The sequence below is a fragment of the Zonotrichia leucophrys genome, chromosome 5 (genome assembly GCF_028769735.1).
Source record: "Zonotrichia leucophrys gambelii isolate GWCS_2022_RI chromosome 5, RI_Zleu_2.0, whole genome shotgun sequence".
NCBI lineage: Eukaryota > Metazoa > Chordata > Aves > Passeriformes > Passerellidae > Zonotrichia > Zonotrichia leucophrys.
The window spans coordinates 49,253,529-49,273,299 of record NC_088175.1 but is presented as its reverse complement, the minus strand read 5'-3'; the positions used below and the strand labels follow the sequence as shown (position 1 = coordinate 49,273,299).

Here is a 19,771-nt window from a genome sequence, read left to right as displayed (position 1 = left end):
TATCAATAATCTCTACGTGTCAGCCTAGAGCCCGACTGATGCATTTAGCTACACACACCTCTCCAAACTTTTCAAAGGCATGTATCTGCTTTTTCCTGGCCATGAAAGAATAGCCTGATTTTCCAGTCCTGCTGGACAGACAACATTTTTAATTGCCTTTCATTTTCTGCAGCTTCAAGCTCTGTTCATTTAGGATTCCCTTCTTTCTGTGGAATTGGAACACATGAAATGACACCTAGAGTATCAAAGTATCTCTTGGATCAAACATCTATATTTATACATGCAAACATCCAGCATGCTAATTAAGCACTTGACTAATTTAAAGAACATGTGACTAAGTCATACCGAGGGTTGACCCATTTAAAAGCTTAAGAGCTTCTGATTGTAACAACAGAACAAAATATGGCTGTGTTTAGCTTTAAATCTTTTCTTATGCAGAATGAAGCTCTAATGGGCAAAATCAGGTTCCAAAATGGAGGTTTTATGAACTGCCACTGGGTAGATGCTTCAGACAATGCTGCTAATAACACAGAGAACAAATGGAGAAAAACATTCATGTGGGCACTCTAACTTGAAAGGAAATCAAATCTGCATTAACAAAAAGAAAAGTGTGGGTCTATGATGTGAAATCATTTTAATGGTGCAGTTTTGAGGAGTAAAAACACAGAAGTGAGGTATCCAGGATGCTAAAGATGTTTGAAAACCCCACAACCTGAAAAGTGGTGCATTTCTTACCCTATTTTTGTTCCTTCGCTGATCTCAAGAAGTAGATTGCAGCTGTCTTTGCAGCACTAAATATGAAACACAAATTCTTCATAATGATGATCATGAGTAGTTTATGAAAAGCAATACATTATTATAAATAATTAATATAGATTAAGTAAATTTTATTTTTGGTAAAAATGACTAGGTACAAGACTACTGGCATTTACTAAACCCATACAAACCTCAAAGTTTGAAGAGAACTGCTCCAAAACCACTGAAGTCATTCTCGTGTACGGAGAATGAGAGAAGCAAAGAAAAACATGTTTGGAATATATAATTTATTGACATTCTAACACACTTTTCTATATTTGAGGCTAATTTTTTCCTAGTAATTTAAATCGAGACTTTGCCCTAATAACTACAGCAGAGGAGGGTGAAAAATGACAAAACACAAAGCAAAGTTTCCTATCTTCCTTTCCCTGATTTTCTTCTAGGTGATTTTTTCACATTTTCTGTGCATCTCAGTATCTCACTCTGTCCAATGACACTCCAATGTGCTATTTCCCATAAAAATCAGACTTCCTGCCTCCTTTACCTTGTTGTCCCCTCAATGATCCCTTAAAGCCCACCTCTTCTGAAGTATTTCCGTGCTTTCCATGTTTTCCATTAGATCTGATGACTGAAAACACAAAATTAAACAGGCCATGCACAATGCAAGTTACTGAGTGACAAACTTATCATCAAAGCTGCAAAATGTGTTCAGACCTATCTTACAGATGGAGAGATCTCCAGTTTATCATTACCCATCTCTTGTTCCATCCCTTGTGCTCACCACAGACCGTGTCAGACACCTCAGCACGTGTCACCCAGGGGCTGGCTGACCTTTCACAGCGTGAACTTCACAGCTGTGTAATTGCCAGCTGGAGGTACAAAATTGCCCTGAGTGTGTGCTGGGGATCAGCACAGACAGAATGTTTTCTTTATTGCATTAAAACTGACATTAATCTGCTGTTTCTATTAATAAATCTCTGCTTTTGTCTATAATAGAATAGCAACCTACTTCTGTCTGTGGCTGCCATACCTACCCCTCAATCCTCTGCCATGTTATTGTTCTGTGTTGTTCTTTCCATGCTTTTTCTGTGCCCTGATGTTTACACCAGGCATGACAGCAGAAGGATGAGCGGAAAAAGTTTCTGAGGTACTGCAAATCTATAAATATTAGATATTGATAAAGGCCAAATAAAATTTCAGGTCTTGAGAATAGATTCATTATATTATTTCATAACTGGTCCACATGCAGTAGCTGAATTTGTTTTGTGACTGAAAATACATTGTCATATCAATTATACTTTTATTGTGTGAGACTGAACCAGAGCTTTGATGTTTTTCTGTCCTTATTCCTTGAGGCTCAGAGTAGAAAACATATCCAAGCCTCGCCTCCAGATGCATAATTTGGATCCTCTGGAAGATACAAGTTTGAACATCTTTAGCAGAAGGGCCAATAAACCTCCCAATCCTGTGGTAAGCGTTCTCATCAATAATCAGTTTAATCATGAAGTCAGCACACTCTCTCTTGTGCTTCTCTTTCCTGATCTCTTATTGTAAAAGTCATCTTGTCCCCCATGCTCTGTGCTGGAGTTAAAGGCTCTGGCTCTGCAGCAGAGGCACTCAGAGTGCACAGATGTTGTTGTGGGGAGCTTGGGAACATTTGCAACTCTGATTTAATCACGGAGCAAGCAGGGACCAAGGCAGCCAGAGAGGGCTGCTGGATGCAGCATGAGAGCTTGGGGTGCTTGTGGAACTTATTTAGCAAAGCAAGAGGCACTGCTGACCTGCTACTCAACTTATTCTAGATCCTTCCCTTGGGTGTAAATCACTGAGCTATGTGCAAACTATTTACAGCACAATCGTGAGTGACACTGACCTTGCAGTTTGTGTTTAAACTCACTTTAAACACAACAATACACAAATGCTAAGCACTCTGTCTTTTAATCTCCCCAAATCTTAATTAAGGGCAAAGTGTGGTTTGGATCATGCCTCAAAAAGTCATGTGGCAGCAGAGAACCAGTCTCCCCGGGTAAATAAAGATGATTAATTTGGAATTGTTTGAAGTTTGTTTACTTAATGCAGATATATAACAGGAGGCAAATAAAGTGCTGCAGGAAACAAATATCATCAAGATAGACAGGGGGGGAAAGGAGAAATACGAAGACACCCACAGCCAGACAACTGTGGAATCCAAACCAGCATTCACTGTTTTTTTTTTTTTTTCCCCTGAAAAGACATTTTTTAAGACAAAATTAGAGTAAGGTGAGAGGCAAAAGTATTTGTGTCACTCTGAACTTTGCCTTTGACCTTTCTTAAGAAATACAGTCACTTGGTTTTAGTTAAGCTGAAGTGCAAACGCTGTTTGCAATAGGTGCCACTGGTGTTGCCACCTTCTCTCTCCTGGGTTTTGGTTTGGGGTTTGCATATTTCCTTAGCCAATATTTAATCTCTTGTTTGTTTTTTATGCAGGCATACACATGTAAATATAAATATATCTATATGCACATATATCCTTTCCTCTGGCATATAAAAGAAGGGCTCATAGGAAAGGAAAGAAGTTTTTGCAAGTTACTCTTACTTTGAAACAGATTTGTGACCAGCAAGTTTACCTAAACATATTGGCCTGCTTAAAATTTAAAGTGTTAAACTGTAAAGGAAAAGCAAATATTGACTGTTGATGAAAATGTTCACATTTCCCCCAATTTGCTGGTTAAGCAAACTGAAATAGCAATTATTGATTAAAAAAAAATTATGTGGGCAATCCTATTATTAAATCTAGGTGTGGTAAGTGTAGTCTGCTGATGGATATTTTATATAAAAATATGAGAAACATAAGCAATCTTCCTTGCCCTTCTTTATGATGTTGGTTATCATGCTGAAGCAGAAAAGATTATGAGCTTCAAGACATGAAAAAATGTCCCAATAAAAGGTGAAGCAGAAAAAAAGGAGCTTGTTGTTCTTAATTCTGCAGAAAAGGAATAGAAGTAATTACATCCCCTGTGTAGTGCAGACCTGAATCTGGGAGCTTTAACCCTCTAATCCATAATAACACATACCAGATAAAGCAATTGTCTCCTTGAAATAACAAGTTTGACTGTTCTTTGTATCTATTAAGACAAAGAATGTAGATATAATCTTGGAGATAAGGAGTTTAAGATGGATTATTTGTGTTGTTAAAAGGTTTTACCTCAGAAATAGGAAAAATCACCAGCTTTTTGTCACTCTTGTCATCCTTAGTAGGCACATAGGCCCAAGCCAGGGATATTCTGCAGTATTATCAAAACTAATTGTGTCATATTTACTCACAATTTGTAAGTATAACCCCATAATTCAGAACTGGGTGGGTTTTAAAGGTTAAAAATACCAGTCACCAAGGAAATGCTCTTTTGTTGGGTGCATATGACCAAAGTGAACCACCTCTACTCCATTTCAGGCATCAAGAATAAGCCCCGATATAGTTAAACACTGATGTAATCTATATAGTTACATAATTTATATAGTTATATACCGGTTGCTTTGATTTTGCAATTTACAAACAAATTTGTTTCAGCAAATTTCAGCAAACAAATGTTTCAGCATTTTTTTCACTGCTGAAACAAACCGTCCCTCAGAAACTCCGTACGTGCAGCTTTCACGGTGGCGAACCCGTAACTTTTTCCTGTCACTGCACAACGCCTCCACCACCAGCAGTTTTAGAAATCTCCGGCATCTCAACAAAGCAATTAGAGCCGAAAAATCTCTTTCGCAGGGATTTTGGTCAATTTCGCTGGGCTATTGGTAAATTTCCTTTCAATTTCAAAGGAACCCGACAGCGCCGACGGCCTCTCCCTCATAGCGTGAGGAGGGGGCGGGACCTCCCCGCCCATGATTGACGTGCCTTTAGACCAATCAGACCTTGCGGTGGCGGCTGGCCGCGGTGCCATTGGCCGAGGAGGTAGCGGGGGCGGGCACAGGCGGGAGCGGAGCTGTATTGGCGGTGCCTCCCGCTACCCGCGGCTGCTGCGGGCGGGACGCGGCGGTGGCGCAGGGTCTCCGCGGGGTGACATCGTGACCGGGCCACGGCCTGAGCTCCCCGCCGCTGCTGCCTCCTCGCCGGGAGCGATCACAGCCCCGCCGCTCCTCTCCTCGCTGCCCTTGCTGCCTCGGGGGTCGCCGGAGACCGCAAAATGGCCGACGGGCGGGACGACGCCGCGAACCAGCTGAAGCAGTGGAAGAACCAGCGGGGCTCGCAGGTACCCGCCGGGCACCGCCGCTCCCCGGTACCCCCGCGCCTCGCATCCCCCGGGAGCCGCGGCGCCGGAGGGCGCAGAGCCCCGCGGAGTTAAGCGGGATGCGGCGCTCCGAGCGCCCGGGCGTCCCCGGGGCAGCGGCGGAGGGCGAGACGCCCTCGGCCCGTCCCGGCCTCGCCCCCACGGTTGGAGCTGTGCCCGGGAGCAGCGAGGCACGGAGGGCTGGAGGCTGCCAGCTGGCCCCGAGCGATACGGGCGGGCAGTGCTGCTTGGCCCCGAGCGATACGGGCGGGCAGCGCTGCCTGGCCCCGGCCGCTCCTTCCCGGCAGCGCCGGGGCTGCGCTGCGCCCCAGCCGCGGGCCCGCGGGCAGGCATGGGGGCGATGTTTTTCTGTCTTAAATCAGAAGTATGCGTTTCGGTTTGCTGTCACGGTGGTAGAGCCCGGTGGAAATGTGACTAGGGAATAATAGAAGAGATAAAGCACGTTGAGCAGTGTGTGCAGGTCCAGGAGTTGGACTCGGTGATCCTTGTGGCTCCCTTCCAGCTCAGCGTATTCTGCGTGACCAGACCGAAGTGAATTTTTTAGGAAGAAATTCTTCCTTGTGAGAGTGGTGAGACCCTGGCACAGGTTTCCCAGAGAAACCGTGGCTGCCCCATCCCTGGAAGTGATCAAGGCCAGGTTGGACGGAGCTTGGAGCAGTCTTGGATAGTGGGAGGTGTCCCTGTGTCCCTGCCCGTGGCAGGGGGTGGAATTCAATAACCTTGAAGATCCCTTCCAACCCAAACCATTCTCTAGTAGTATGAAGTGGACTGGGACAGGTGGCTGACTGAAATCGTAAGGGCATGTAATCAACAGCATGGCACTCAGTCATCTGAAGCTGTAGAATAGACTCCAAATATTTAGGTTAAGGTGTAAATGTTGCAAGAGTTCACTCCCTTTCTTCGTCAAATCGCTGTGACAGTTTCCACGTGTCGTTTCTGACGAAATGTGTATTTGCTACTAAATACATTTTGTGCTGGGTTTAATTTTATTTTTTCTCTCGGTTCCCAATGGTACAGTGCGAAAACTACCTGATGACTTGTGACTCCATCATATCCTAGCATGTGTCATAGTAGTTCCTTTTTTATCCATGAGTAATTCTTTTTGTAGGGATGTCGGCTTTTCTGTAGCTTAGCAGCGTTTGAAAAGAGGCCAAGGTTAATTTGGAGATTGGGAGGCAACCCAAAGTCTGTGTTGCATAAAGAGTCATGAGACTTTAAGATAGAAAGTAGGGAGGACTTATTAGAATTTTAAAGTGAGTTGTATGAGGTGCAAAGTATCAGTAATGCCTGGAAGTGTGTACTTTGATGTGTGCTGTTTGCCACAGCAGCGACTAAAATTCTCCTGGCTTTCCTTCCCTTCTTTTTGTCATGGCAGGTTAGTGCTGTAATGAAATACAGATCTGAAAGCTCTTACCTATCAAGGTCTGGGCTGTGTGCAGCTCCCAACCAGAGGAAAACACAGGCATCCAACAAACTCGGGTCCAAAAGTAGTGTGAGAGTTCTTCTTTAAACTATGGGTTTGGTTTTTGTTCCTCTCTGGAACTTACTTTGTGTGCCGCACATAACGTTATCCTGAAACTAAAGTGAATATCTCCTTCCACTAAGCAAATGAATATTCTTTACTTCTAGTGGGAACACTAGAAAGTCTGCCTACACAAAGGAGACTGTACAGCCACAAAGCTGTTAATTTTTTTTTCCAACCTTAATGTCAATAAGTTGTGGTTTTAGCAACTACTTCTGGTGGCCTTAAATATTGGCATTTTAGAATAGTCTTGTCTATAATAAATAGTGGAAAATATACTGAGAACAATTTCCACTCTTGCATATTTCCCATAAGAAGCTATAGATAACCTTTTGATTTAAGCAGATGTTTGTTTGTTTGACTTGAAATACGAATTTGGCTTTATTTAACTTTTCTGTAAGTTTCTGAACATCATGTTTATGTTTGTAACCAGTTACTTATTGTCTTTTATAATGTTTGTGCAGATTTCAGTGTAGGTGAGGATTCCAGGCATCCCAGAGGAACTGGATTTATGCTTAAAGCTTTATGCTGATGAAGTGGTGAAGCAATAAAGAAGGTGGATATTTTGGGAATTTAAGCCAGCTGCAGTAGCACGTGCTGCACGTTAGTAGGAACACAGTGGAAATGCACTTATCCTCTCAAATGTCTTTTATGTGGTTGTTCATGGACCTGAGTGAAACAAAGGTGTCTGGAACTCCCTGTGTTCTCTGCCTCATCCAGAGCTCTGGGTGTGGATGTGAATAATTATTCTTTTGTTGCCTTTTGGGGAGAATAAACTCTTCTATCAGATGGGAATCTTGTCTGTTTGCAGTAATAACGCCCTTAAAGCGGAACTTAGGATAAGAATTGGAACCCCATGCAGTCACTGTTAGAATAATGAATGCTTTTCTCATCAAGAATTGCTTCTGCCTTCTCTCCTTTTCATTTATAGAACTTTAAAGGAGGAGAACTTGTCAGGAAGGGCTGAGGGAGTTTGTGCTGATGTGGTTCAGGTGTGTGGATGGAGAGCCCATATAGAATTATGTCAGTTTAGTGCAAGCTGTGGTGGATTTATTGTTAGCTGGAATCTGTGACTCTGTTTGAGCTCACCCTGTTGAAAATTTTGTGTTTATTTTCTTTATTTTTTCCTTGGTCCTTATTTGTTTTTGTGTTCCTCTAAGTCCTTTACAAGGCCCCTAACAATAAATGTACTCCAGAAAGAACTGAAAACTGTGACTGGTCTCTGGAGCTGATGTGCCTTTCTCACTACATTTTCTACAGCACCCAGTAAAACAGGAATATTGCCTTAGAGGAGCATATAACCCCACATGTGATGCAGATGAAGTTCTACTAGAATCTTTTTATGAGAAAGTAGGAGTGCACTCAGTTCTAGTGCAGGTGTTCCTTGAAGTTGTAGGACATTTCCTGCCAGTAGAGCTTCTTATTGTGTTAATCTTAGTCTTTCCATGGTGCAGGAGTCTAAAATGGTGATTCCTCAGGTGTTCCTACTTCTGTTGTTTTCCATAACTCTTCCAGACCAACACTAATTAAGGAAACCCCATTTTAGTCTGGCTGTAGCTCTTTCCTTATGTCTCTACCCCTGTACTGACAATACCTCCTTCTTCCTCTCCTTTCTCCCTTATTTTCCAGCAGCTGCTCCTGTTTTGTTTATTTATTTTTTCCATCCCATATTTTTCTTTAAATGAGTTCAGTGGTCTTGAGAAGAAACACTTCTGAGCCACAGAAAACATTCCTGGATTTTGCATGACTTCAACTCTCCTTCTTAAATTGTCCTAAAACTTTGCTTTGTAATTTTGGTAAACATCTTGCGTTCTGTAACTTCCCTCAGAATCTCAAGTCATTTTGCCACTTCTTGTTGATATGTTCTGTGACATGTAATGATTGAGTCATGCACATTGTGTGGCTCAGATCCAGAGGGTTTTTAATTTCTGGTGTTGAAAGTGACTTTCTCTTGCTTCCAGAAGCCAGATGTCCTGACCACAGGCTCTGGGAACCCCATTGGGGATAAGCTGAATATCCTGACAGTGGGGCCACGTGGACCTCTTCTTGTCCAAGATGTTGTTTTCACTGATGAGATGGCTCACTTTGACAGAGAGAGGATTCCTGAGAGAGTTGTGCATGCAAAAGGGGCAGGTATGTTTAAAATCACATATTTTCTCTGTGTAGAATTAAAGAGCTTTTGAGTAAATGTGTAGATTGTGATGCCTAAATTACATTGTTATTTATGATTTAGTGTTACTAGCTATAATAAATCTGTATAAACAACAGTGGTAAGGCCTGGTTTAAAAGAACTCAAAACTTGAAGCACTGGAAAATTGTTTACAAAAATGAGAGAAAATATGGCTATAGCCCCTCAATTTTTACTGTATCTGTTGTAGTGTCTGCTTCTTCTGTCTGTTCCTCCCCATCTCTATTTAAATGTTGTTTGCATGTTACTTAATAGAGAATTTGGCTTTGTCTTCTAATGTATGTCTGCCAAAGCAAGCTGATAATCTAATATTAAATTAAAAAACCTTAAACCTTTAAAAAATTATTCTTGATCTTAGTAAGGTAGAATTAGTACCTTGCGTTTTGTCATGCATTGCCCTAGAAGGAGCAAATATGGGGCTGTATTTAAAATGTGATTGTACATGGGAAAAGTTCCTCTGTGGGGGTGGAAAGGGTTGTGTTGCTTCACCCAGCTTACAGAGGCACCAAAAATTCTGCAACTCATAGAAGGATTAAAGAAATACCTGCCTTGCTCCCAGATAAATACACAGATCTTGGCAGAAGAGCGTCTTCTGTGCTGCTGGGAGCTGGTAACAGTCAGTTAAGGAGGAGAGAATGTATTTAACACAAATAGCTTGTGTTAAATCAGTTTCATTTTGTGAAAGAAAATGGAGTGTTTAGAGCATTGTTTAAACTGGTGTACTTCCCTTGGACTTTAAGTTGTATGTTAACAGACAAGCTAGGAGTGGGAGGAAGGTACCTGGATCTGATATTTTGAACTTGCTGTTCTTCAGGAGCCTTTGGCTATTTTGAAGTCACTCATGATATCACCCAGTACTGTAAGGCAAAAGTGTTTGAGCACATTGGGAAAAGGACTCCGCTTGCCATCCGCTTCTCCACTGTTGGTAAGACTCTAAATTCCCTTTGTGTCTTCTGCATGTGTGCCCTGAGAGCACTGTTTGCATTGTGGGGCACTTGAGGGTGTCTGCAGTGCTTGCTTCATTCACTTACATGGAAGACCTTAAGCAGCTTTTGCCCATTTCTGTCAGAGCTCTCCGGAGACACTTTTCTGTCTGAAATGTGTGAGAGAGGGCAGCCCTAGCTGGTTTTTTTCTGACAGGAGACTGACTTTGTTTCTGGTTGGATCACAATCAACACTAATAAGTTAAATACCTATGATCTCTTATGCTGCAGGAATGTTTTGGGGATAAATGATGTAAACTAAATACTGGGCAAATAAAACCAAAAACTCTTCCTTAAATAAACTCTGATTTCTTAAAGATTAGAATTCACAAACTAGCAAAATCTTAAATGCTATTTGTTGAAGCTGATTGTGATCAGTAGCTTGTCTGATAGAAAAATTAGAATTCATGATGTGGATGTATTTAAAAGGAAAGAAATCCTAATGAGGATTCAGTTCTGGAAGTATTGGAGAGAAAAAAGTAGTCCAGCAAGGCTCAGGAATCTGCTGGCTTTGGCCTACTGGCTGTTCCCAGTCTTAAATCCCTTAGGATTTAGGGTGTCCTGAGTGTTGTACAGGGTAAGGACACTGTGTTGAGTTTGAAATGTGGACTGCTGCTGGAGCAGGTTGTTGCATCCTTCCCTTTCCTTTGCCTGCCCTGTTTGGACACGTTCCCTCCCTGCTCTTCTGGAATACACAAGGTTTTTAACGAGAGAATGAGCGTCCTACTGATTTCATCACAATTCAGCATTAGCTGTTCTGAGCACTTCTGGAACACTTCTGCACAGGTGTTGTGCTAAGCACTTGTGCTCTGGTCTAAATTCCCATTGAAAATCCCATCCTGGGTGAAACAGGAGGAATTAAAAGGATTACAGCTCTTCCATAGTGTTTTATTAGGCACGCTGGTTAGATTGCTACCTTTCAGATGAGATCTTTCCCACTGGGATTCGGTGCACAGAAACAAATGTGGGTTTAGATGATTCAGCCTTAAAATCTGATGATGTCTCTCTTAGTGATAATGCAAATTCCATTCTTAATTGGCTCAAGTGGATATACTTCGTTTTTTTCCTTTTTTTAACTGGGGCCTGAATGTTTGGTTGGCTTTACACTTTGAAAACTCACAGTGCCTGAAACATTGTTGAAAATATTCCTACAATTCCTTGGTGTAGAAAAGACTGCAATAAACCTTGCCCTTTTAGGATTTTATGGCCTATTTTCAGCTCATATTTATATGCATTTCCTATGCTAACACTTCTGTGTGGTCATGTATTTCTTCAAGCTGGAGAATCTGGCTCAGCTGACACAGTTCGTGACCCCCGAGGCTTTGCCATGAAGTTCTACACGGAGGATGGGAATTGGGATCTTGTGGGAAACAACACTCCCATCTTCTTTATTCGGGATGCAATGTTGGTGAGTAAGCACAAAAGGTGAGGGTGCTTTGTGAGAAAGCCCAAAAGTTCATTCACATCTTGTTTTGGCTTCCCTCAGAAGTAAAAACTTGGTTGCTCGTCAGATTGTCTGAACATTTTTTACTTGAAAAGATGTTCTTAAACAAAAGTAAATAAAGAACTAAAGCTTGATAACTTACATGGTTTCATAGTTTTCACTTGAACTTTTCACTTTAAAACCTTCTTGCCAATTCTGTTTATTAAATCTGAGGTTTTTGGTCTTTTGGCATAAGTTTGACAGCAGCTAGCAGAGGGGTTTTCCTTGAGTGCAGGAGTTCTGCACAGATACTTCATAGTATCTCTATATTCATTTATGAGTCACATAAACACAGATATACAAATCTGAACAGTTTTATCTCTCACCTTATCAACCACAAAATGAAAGCATTCTTTATCTCTGTTTATTCTAATTGTGAATGTTTGACATTACCCTAATTTTACTGACTGGTCTGTGAATTAATGTGTTTGGCAGGAAGGGTATGTCAGTAGAAGATTTTTTTTTCAATGATCTTACAGCTTTGTCTTGTTTTTCTTTTTTTTCTCTCTTTTTCTTTTTCAACTTCTGGACGAATTAGTTTCCCTCCTTCATCCATAGCCAAAAGAGGAATCCTCAGACTCATCTGAAGGATCCAGACATGGTGTGGGACTTCTGGAGTCTTCGCCCTGAGTCTCTGCATCAAGTAAGCTTCTCCCGTGACTTTATTTTGTATGATAAGATAATCATGTTATGACAGCAGGTTCTTAACTCTCTCTTTTCCATGTTTGATTTAGAAGTCTACATAGTCTTATTTATATTTTATTTAAATATGATTTTAAATTATTCATACTTGCCTATGCTTACAGGGGAGTCAGTTTTATTTCATTAACACTTAAAGTAGAAATTCCTCAAGGAATTCCTGACAACATTAACATAACTCCCAGTGATGCAGATTAACAATAAACAAACTTAGTGTGGAGTGAAGAATTTCTCCTTGATATGCTGAGCCCATTCATAGTGTTTGATCCCTCTCTTCAGGTGTCTTTCCTGTTCAGTGACCGTGGCATTCCTGATGGCTATCGCCACATGAATGGATATGGATCACACACCTTCAAACTGGTTAATGCTGATGGAAGAGCAGTTTACTGCAAATTCCATGCCAAGGTAATGATTTTTTTAATTGAAACTATACATCATACTGGATAAAAACCATAAAGATCTGTGACTTCTCAAGTTTAATTCAGGCTCAAAGGTTTGTGGAGTCTTTGTTGAGTATCAGTTTCATACCTTTAACCAGTAGGAGAGGCATCTCTCTTCTTCTATTCATTTACTAGACTGTAAGAAACTCTTATTTGGGCATCTGTCTCTTGTTAATGGAGCACTATCAATGAACTGATTTTTATCTGGAAGGCAGCTGTTGAATGTTCTATAAATCTAAACTCAAGTTACTGGAAGTCAGAACTTGGACAGTCTCATTCTTGGGTTATAAACCTTGTTAAAATCCATTCTTGATGAATCATCTCTGTAGTACTTTTTGCATGCTGTAACTGGTGCTTGAATTGCTTTTAGACTGACCAGGGCATCAAAAACCTTTCTGTGGAGGAAGCAGGAAGATTGGCTTCTACTGATCCTGACTATGCCATACGGGACCTTTACAATGCCATTGCCAAGGGGAACTTTCCCTCATGGTCCTTCTACATTCAGGTTATGACCTTTGAAGAAGCAGAGAAGTTCCCATTTAATCCTTTTGATCTGACTAAGGTATGTCTGATAATTCTGGGAATATTCAGTTTCAGGTAGTTTTTAAGTGTATTCTTTATTGTAGAGCCTTGATGAGCCAGGAATTCTGGAGTGAAGCTGTAGTTGTGTTATATCTGATGTTACTTTTCCTCAGGGAAATATGGGTAGGGCTTGATTCCAGGCCTGCAGATCCCATGGCACTTCAGAAGTGTGATCTCAGATCAGAGTCACACCCTGAGCGTTGCTGGTCTCATTTTGTCCCACTTCCAATAGCTGCTCCTAGGAATGCCTCATTGAAAGATGACAACATAAACTAGCGTTGCATAAACTCTTTTTTTACCTCTAACACCATTCTCCCCAAGTGGCTAAAGACCTTTGAACTTAAAAAGTGCAGCTCAGATGGCAAAGAAAAGGCCAGTTAAGCCAGTTAAGCATTTTGAAGGAGCTGAAAACATTTGTGCCACCAGTTCCACCCACGCCCTGCTTCCCTAGGCAGCTTTTCAAGGGCCTGCGGGTATTTCGTTCAAGTACTCAAGTGCAGAGATTATGCTGGGATGGTGAAATAAATTGCATTAATAATCTGTGTTGATTGCAGAAGGCTTCTTAAAATAAGACATTCTTCAATGTTTAAGAGAAAAGAAACTCAGTAATGTATTTTATTAATCTAGACTGAAATCAGGTGAATTCTGCCTGGTGGTTAAGCTGCATAATACTGTAATAATGTTGATTTTACTGGATGTGTGTTGTGTCTTACAGGTTTGGCCTCATGGTGACTACCCTCTCATCCCTGTGGGAAAGCTGGTCTTGAACAGGAATCCTGTCAACTACTTTGCAGAGGTGGAACAGATGGCTTATGACCCTAGCAACATGCCTCCTGGAATTGAGCCCAGCCCTGACAAAATGCTGCAGGTAAGCAGGAGGTGTGACCTGAGGAGCATTGGTTACTTTGCTGCCCATGAAAGCTTTGAGTTGACATGCCCCAGTGTTTTATGAGTGGTGGTTTGTGTTTGTGCTCAATGTTTTAGGGGCGCCTCTTCTCTTATCCTGACACCCACAGACACCGCCTGGGCCCCAACTATCTGCAGATCCCTGTCAACTGTCCCTTCAGAGCCAGGGTGGCCAACTACCAGAGGGATGGGCCGATGACTGTTTCTGACAACCAAGGTAGCTAGCTTTCAGTATAATAATTTCAATATAATCATGCTCAGGCATGGGCTACTGTGTGCCCTTCAATTCATAGGGGGCTTACAATCCATGTTCATTATCATTATGTACTTGTGTAAAATGCTTGTAGATCTTCTCTGTTAATCCAGTAAAGGAGACTTGGGATATTTGGAAACGAGATGAGGAGTTTGTTTGAAAGTATAAAAAGCAAACAAAGCTCAGGATGTGTTTAAAACTTAATAGAAAGGTCTTTAACAGGAAAGCAGTTTGTGGAAGAATACCTGCAGTCAGGTTTTAGAGACTGACTTGGCTCAGTCCACATCACTAAACTGCTTTGCTTTCAGATTTCTGAGAGATTGTGAAAGACAAAAGTGAAAATGCCAAGAGTAGAGCTGTCACTTCCCCTCTACTGAGCAGCTTCTGTTCTGTCAGGGTTTGCCCAATAGTGGCTGTTTTCCACCTGAGAGTAAACAAGGATGTACTTAAGCTGTGGCTCATGCCAAAATATGTGTTCCTCTGGGCTATGAATTCAGACACTTGCTGGGGGAGGAGAGGGAAATATTTGAAAAACAGGAACTTGAGGACAGCTGCACTTATCCCAGAACAGATAATGAGTTTATTTTTATGCAGTTCTCTTAGTTCACTAGGTGTTTAAAATACACCCCCTACACAGGGAAGCATTATAGTACTTCAGTTATGTAAATGATTGTGTTTTTATGCTGCCTTAAACTTCAGCCATGACTTTCTATTATAATTGAGAAGTATTGTTGTGGCCAGGTTTTCTTATTTTTGAGGCAATATTCTCTGAAAAAAGCTGTGGAAATTCTCTTTGTAGCAGGTGCTGTGAAGTACTGGCTTGAAGGTGTTGACAGAAAAATGCTGGCAGCTGTTTTTAATAAAATGGATCCTGTCTCAGTAATTGATTTAGATTCCTCCAAGCAAATAACATCCTCTGTCTTCTGATTTACTTGAAAGTGCTCCCATCCGATTGATTTGGTTTGGGGATTATTTTTTTCCCAGGTGGTGCCCCAAATTATTATCCAAACAGCTTCACTGGTCCTGAGGATCAGCCCCAGCTGAAGGAGAGCCGCGTGTTTGCTTCAGGGGACGTGCAGCGCTTCAACAGTGCCAATGAGGACAACGTGACCCAGGTGGGGCTGTGGGAAGGCTTTGTGCTGCTTGGCAGACAATGAGGAGTATGCAGGGTGTGGGTTAGTGTGAGTTCTCACAGAATCTGAAATTCAGATTTTGGGCATTGTTAGGTAGAGGCTCTGACTTGTTTTCTTGCCATTAGCGTCTGGAGAAGAAGTTGTTGGCATATTTGCCAAAGAAAAACCCTGACAGATTGGATGCCTTTTAAATGTTTTGAGTATTCTAAGTGTTGCTTGACTAGGAAGTGAAAGCTATTTTTATTCACTTTCTGGACTATCAAAATAAACCTTTATTTCCTTTAGGTGAGAGAATTCTACCTCAAAGTGCTGAACGAGGAAGAGCGCCAGAGGCTTTGTAAGAACATTGCAGAACATCTGAAGGATGCCCAGCTCTTCATTCAGAAACGAGCTGTAAGTGCCTTCTTTGGGTTTATTCCAGGTTTTCTATCAGCCTAGTAACATTTTCATAATAACTTCTGGAAAGGAAGATCAGGAATTCTCTGAAAAGGCTGGATTTTGTCTTACTCTGGAATTCTCATACTTAAATATTTGCCTATTTACACAATATAGCATCAGTATATAACATGTTAAAGTAACTTGTTCCTGGGGGGAAGAATGGGACAGGTGTTGAACAAATGTTTAGCTCGGTGTTTTAAAAATCAGATGACTGCCAGAGTAAGGTTTTGCTCTAAACAAGGAGAAGGCAGTGAGGGCCAAGGAGGGATTGGATCCTTATCCTTCCCAGGGCAACTTTGTTTAAATTGGGAATGAGCTCTGTGTGGCATAACAGAAATCGTCTTTGGAGATGTTCATATCTTACTTATAACTGATCAGAATTAAACTTTTCTTCCTTATGATACCTACTGCTTGTAGCCCAGGAAGTGTGGTAAAGAACCCTCTTGAAATGGAGGAAAAAAATTCTTACTGCCTTTTCTGTTTTGTCTTCCTGTGCAGGTGAAAAACTTCCATGATGTTCATCCTAGTTATGGAGCCTGTATCCAGGCTTTGCTGGACAAGTACAATGCTGAGGGTGGGAAAAAGGTAATGATTTTTGTAGTTGCATTTTGCCTGGCTGTGAGTTATTTTGGCTTCTCTTGTAAATCCAATGACATGAGAAATTAGTCTTGATCCCCATTTGAGCTAAAGGCCAGAAGTCAGTGCTTATAGAATTGTAAAATAAGACAGTCCTCTAATAACAATTAAATGTTGATTAACTGGTGGTGTACAAAGACTTTGTTTCAGGTGAGGTTTGTAGGGTTTCTGGAAGGTAGCTGTACATGATATAAAATGTGTTCAGGTTGGTTACCCACCCTTTGAGATGGTAATGAAACATTGCCACAAGCCTTTCTTGGGCTCAGTGCTTGCTCCAAAGAACAACAACTCAGTTGATTCAGTTTTTTCCTGCAGGTCTTTACTTTAAATGGAACTTGCTCTGAGTTTTTCTCTTGCTTTATTTTCAGGATGTAATTAGAACATACACACAGTCTGGAACTCATATGTCTGTCAAGGAAAGATCCAACCTGTAAATCTGCAGAGAGCTGCTCTGAATTTTGCATCCTTCCAGCTGCACAAGAACCTGTCCAACACTGTAATGAATGTAGCAGACTTGTGCCCAAGCACATTTTACAGGTGTGATTTACTGAGCTCTCAAGTGCTGTCTGTACTCAAAACCAGGTAACACAAGCTCCTATCCTAGTGCCTTTCAACACTAGTGCTTTACTGCTTGATAATAACTTAGGGGATTTTTAACAACTCATGGATAAGAAATTGCCTTCATTTCTAGGAGCAAACAGAAATTTAATCAAAATACTGCTTCAATTTTTTTTGTTGTACAACTTTCTTGGCTAAATCACACAGTAGAATTTCTATAAGGGCAGTGTGGTTGCCCTCATGGAGAAACTGCTTAAAAAGTTGCTGCTGTTCAGTATTTCTAATAAAATAATTACCTGTCTGTATTTATGAACACACCTCTTGAATTTCATTTTTGGCCTTCCAGAAGTAAAATGATACCCAGTACCTTGAGTAAAATGTTGGTATGTCTCATTGCTTATGAGAGAGACAAAGCTAATTACAGAGTTTCATCTAAATACAGTTCAGTCTTATTCCCAATATATATTTTAAGATAATCTTTGCTTACTAATGCTGTGTTGGGATATAACTGACATAAGGGAGGTAGCAAAGGATATTTTCTTATTCCATGCACTGTTCAGCTAAATTGATTACACCTTACAGCCTTTTCAGGGGTAGGAGAATAAATTGTTCTTTCTAATCTGTAAGACTTTAAATAGAAAAATATTAAACATGCCAAATGTTAATAAATAAACCTTCTAATGCATTAATATTGAAATTCAAGTGCAAGAAATTTCAAAACCATTCCCAGTGGTTGCTGAAATTCTTATTTTACTGCAATAATCTGCTGTTGCTATTTCTCGATCAAGCCAGGGCTGATTTTTAGGGTGATACTTTCATTAAGGCAGCACGTTTGTATGAATGTCAATATCTAGCAAATATGTCTAAAACCTGATTGGAGGCATGCTGTAATGTTACCCAGCATTTGCAGTTTAGTTAAATTATGCAAAAAATCTTGGCACCCCAGTTATGTGATAATTATTATCCAAGCTAAAAGCAAAGCACTTCAGAGCCAGCTACTGCTCTTAACTCAGGCAAATGTAAAAAAATCAAATCATAGCAGTTTGGGGGTGATTTGTCAATAGTCACTGCATTTCTGGGTCTTTCTTGAGTTGTATTTTGACTAGGATTACTTCCTGATTTAAATGTGAATTCCTAGGATTGTGGCAGGTAAAGAAGAGTAGATACTAAATGCTGTTCTGTTAAATTTCAGAGAATGTTACTTGCTCTGCAATTCATTTATCTACCAACCTCTTGTGAAAAATCAACTGGGGTAGAGGTGCAGTAATATGAACTGATAACCTGCTGTATTCTAGGATTCCATTGGCTTTTTACCTGATCAGGCATGTGGGATTATCAAGCATGATGACTAGGTGGGAATATTTTGTGCTGGAGAGAATCCTGACAAGTTTTGGAAAAGAGTAAACAAGGCCTGATCTTCTAATTTTGTGTTTGCTAAGTGATTTATGTTATTTTCTTTTATTTCTGAAATAAATGGAATGAAAAATCTCTTGGCAACATGTTTTTCTGTGCAAATGTCTTCAAATACTTTGTATTAATCTTGGAAGTTCATACATCCCTTCATCTGCTTTTCTGGAGGTGGTGCAGAAGTTGTAGGTTGGATGTACTTTTTGCAGCTGCCTTTGTTTTAAAAACTCATGTTTCAACTCCACAGTTGTGTTTAAATGACTTAAATGACCTGTGTTCTATGCTAAACTGGCTGTGACAAGTGTACAGAAAACTTGGCTTTTCCCAAAGCTGTGGAGAGCACTAGGCAACACTGGAAGAACAGTAATGTTATTTCTTCAAATAATTAAGACAATAAATCCATTTACACCTTCTTATTTTGAGAGTAAAGAGACTGTTGACATGACAGAACAGCAGTTTTGTTTTGTTTTTGTATTCTGTTCAATTAAAATCAAACATTCCTTTGCCAGGTTGTTGCAATATGATTTCAGTGATCTGTAAAGCAGAATTGCTCAACATTTTCTTATTCCTGTTATATTTTAGATGCACATCTCCAGCAGTGGATTTGGGAATGAATTTGAAATTAATGTTTGGGAAATTACAGCTTCTCCAGCAGTATCTCTTCTTTTAATAGGCCTTCATTCCTAGGTTATTTTTTCTTACCCAGTATATTGGAACTTGAATATCCAAAAACCATGAGCAGATTTCAGAATCACATTTTTTATAGTGAACTGTGCCAGGAGATGAGGAAGTTGATGGGATTGCTAAATGTTATGTGGGGAGTAAAAGGGTGAGGTAGGTTTGAATCAGACTGTCCAGTGCTTCAAAGATGTTGGGAAAAGCCCTGATTTCCTTTCTGTAGTGCAGCTCATTGATGGGAATTGCCTGCTAAGCAGTGTTTGGGTATCCATAATTTCAGCTTCCAGTTAACCAGTCACTTTGTTTTGCCAAATATTTCATAGCTGTTGCCCATCTTGCAGAAGAATGCTGTTTGTTGTCTGTTTGTATATCTCATCCATGAATTCTTGCAGGCAGGTGAGTCACCATTTTCTCACAAAATGTTTTATGAGGACGATGAAGCCCTGGCTCAGAATTCCAAGGGAAGTTTTGGGTGCCACATCCCTGGAATTGTTCAAGGCTAGGTTAGATGGGGCTCTGAGCAGCCTGGGAAGGTGGAAGCTGTTCCTGTTCCCTGCAGGGGTTGGACTGGATGAGCCCTCTGTGACTGTTTCTACACTGTGAGTTCAGATTGCTGTGAGACTCCAGCCCAGCGCTGCAGAAGTGAATCAATCCACTGATGGGTTGTGGGTTCTTATCTCCTGCTGATAACAAATTGCATAGAGATCTGCAGTGCAGGGTAAAGCCTGACCCTTGCCCTCCCCAGGTAATATTGCTGAGCTCAGTCTGAGCTGATGTTTGGGGTCAGAGTTGTGTGGCATACAGAGGTGGCCTTGAACATAACCGCAACCCTGACATTGGA

At 40.9% G+C, this 19,771-nt stretch overlaps 1 protein-coding gene across 1 annotated transcript; it reads left to right on the top strand.

Annotated features, from left to right (window-relative positions):
- Positions 1–4,701: 4,701 nt before the first annotated feature.
- Positions 4,702–18,345, top strand: CAT (catalase). Its single transcript, XM_064715455.1, has 13 exons — positions 4,702–4,985; positions 8,508–8,679; positions 9,549–9,659; positions 10,995–11,125; positions 11,739–11,843; positions 12,179–12,304; positions 12,710–12,901; positions 13,637–13,789; positions 13,906–14,044; positions 15,065–15,195; positions 15,499–15,606; positions 16,150–16,236; positions 16,656–18,345. Exons 1-13 carry the CDS (start codon positions 4,920–4,922, stop codon positions 16,719–16,721), a joined length of 1,587 nt encoding a protein of 528 aa, XP_064571525.1. The 5' UTR covers positions 4,702–4,919; the 3' UTR covers positions 16,722–18,345.
- The last annotated feature ends 1,426 nt before the right edge of the window (positions 18,346–19,771 follow it).

Bases quoted from the DNA above. Each gene is read 5' to 3' on its own strand.
- CAT (XM_064715455.1), top strand. From the start codon at position 4,920: ATGGCCGACGGGCGGGACGACGCCGCGAACCAGCTGAAGCAGTGGAAG. The intron at 11,126-11,738 runs GTGAGTAAGCAC...TGGACGAATTAG, and splicing joins TTATTCGGGATGCAATGTTG to TTTCCCTCCTTCATCCATAG. The intron at 11,844-12,178 runs GTAAGCTTCTCC...CCCTCTCTTCAG, and splicing joins GCCCTGAGTCTCTGCATCAA to GTGTCTTTCCTGTTCAGTGA.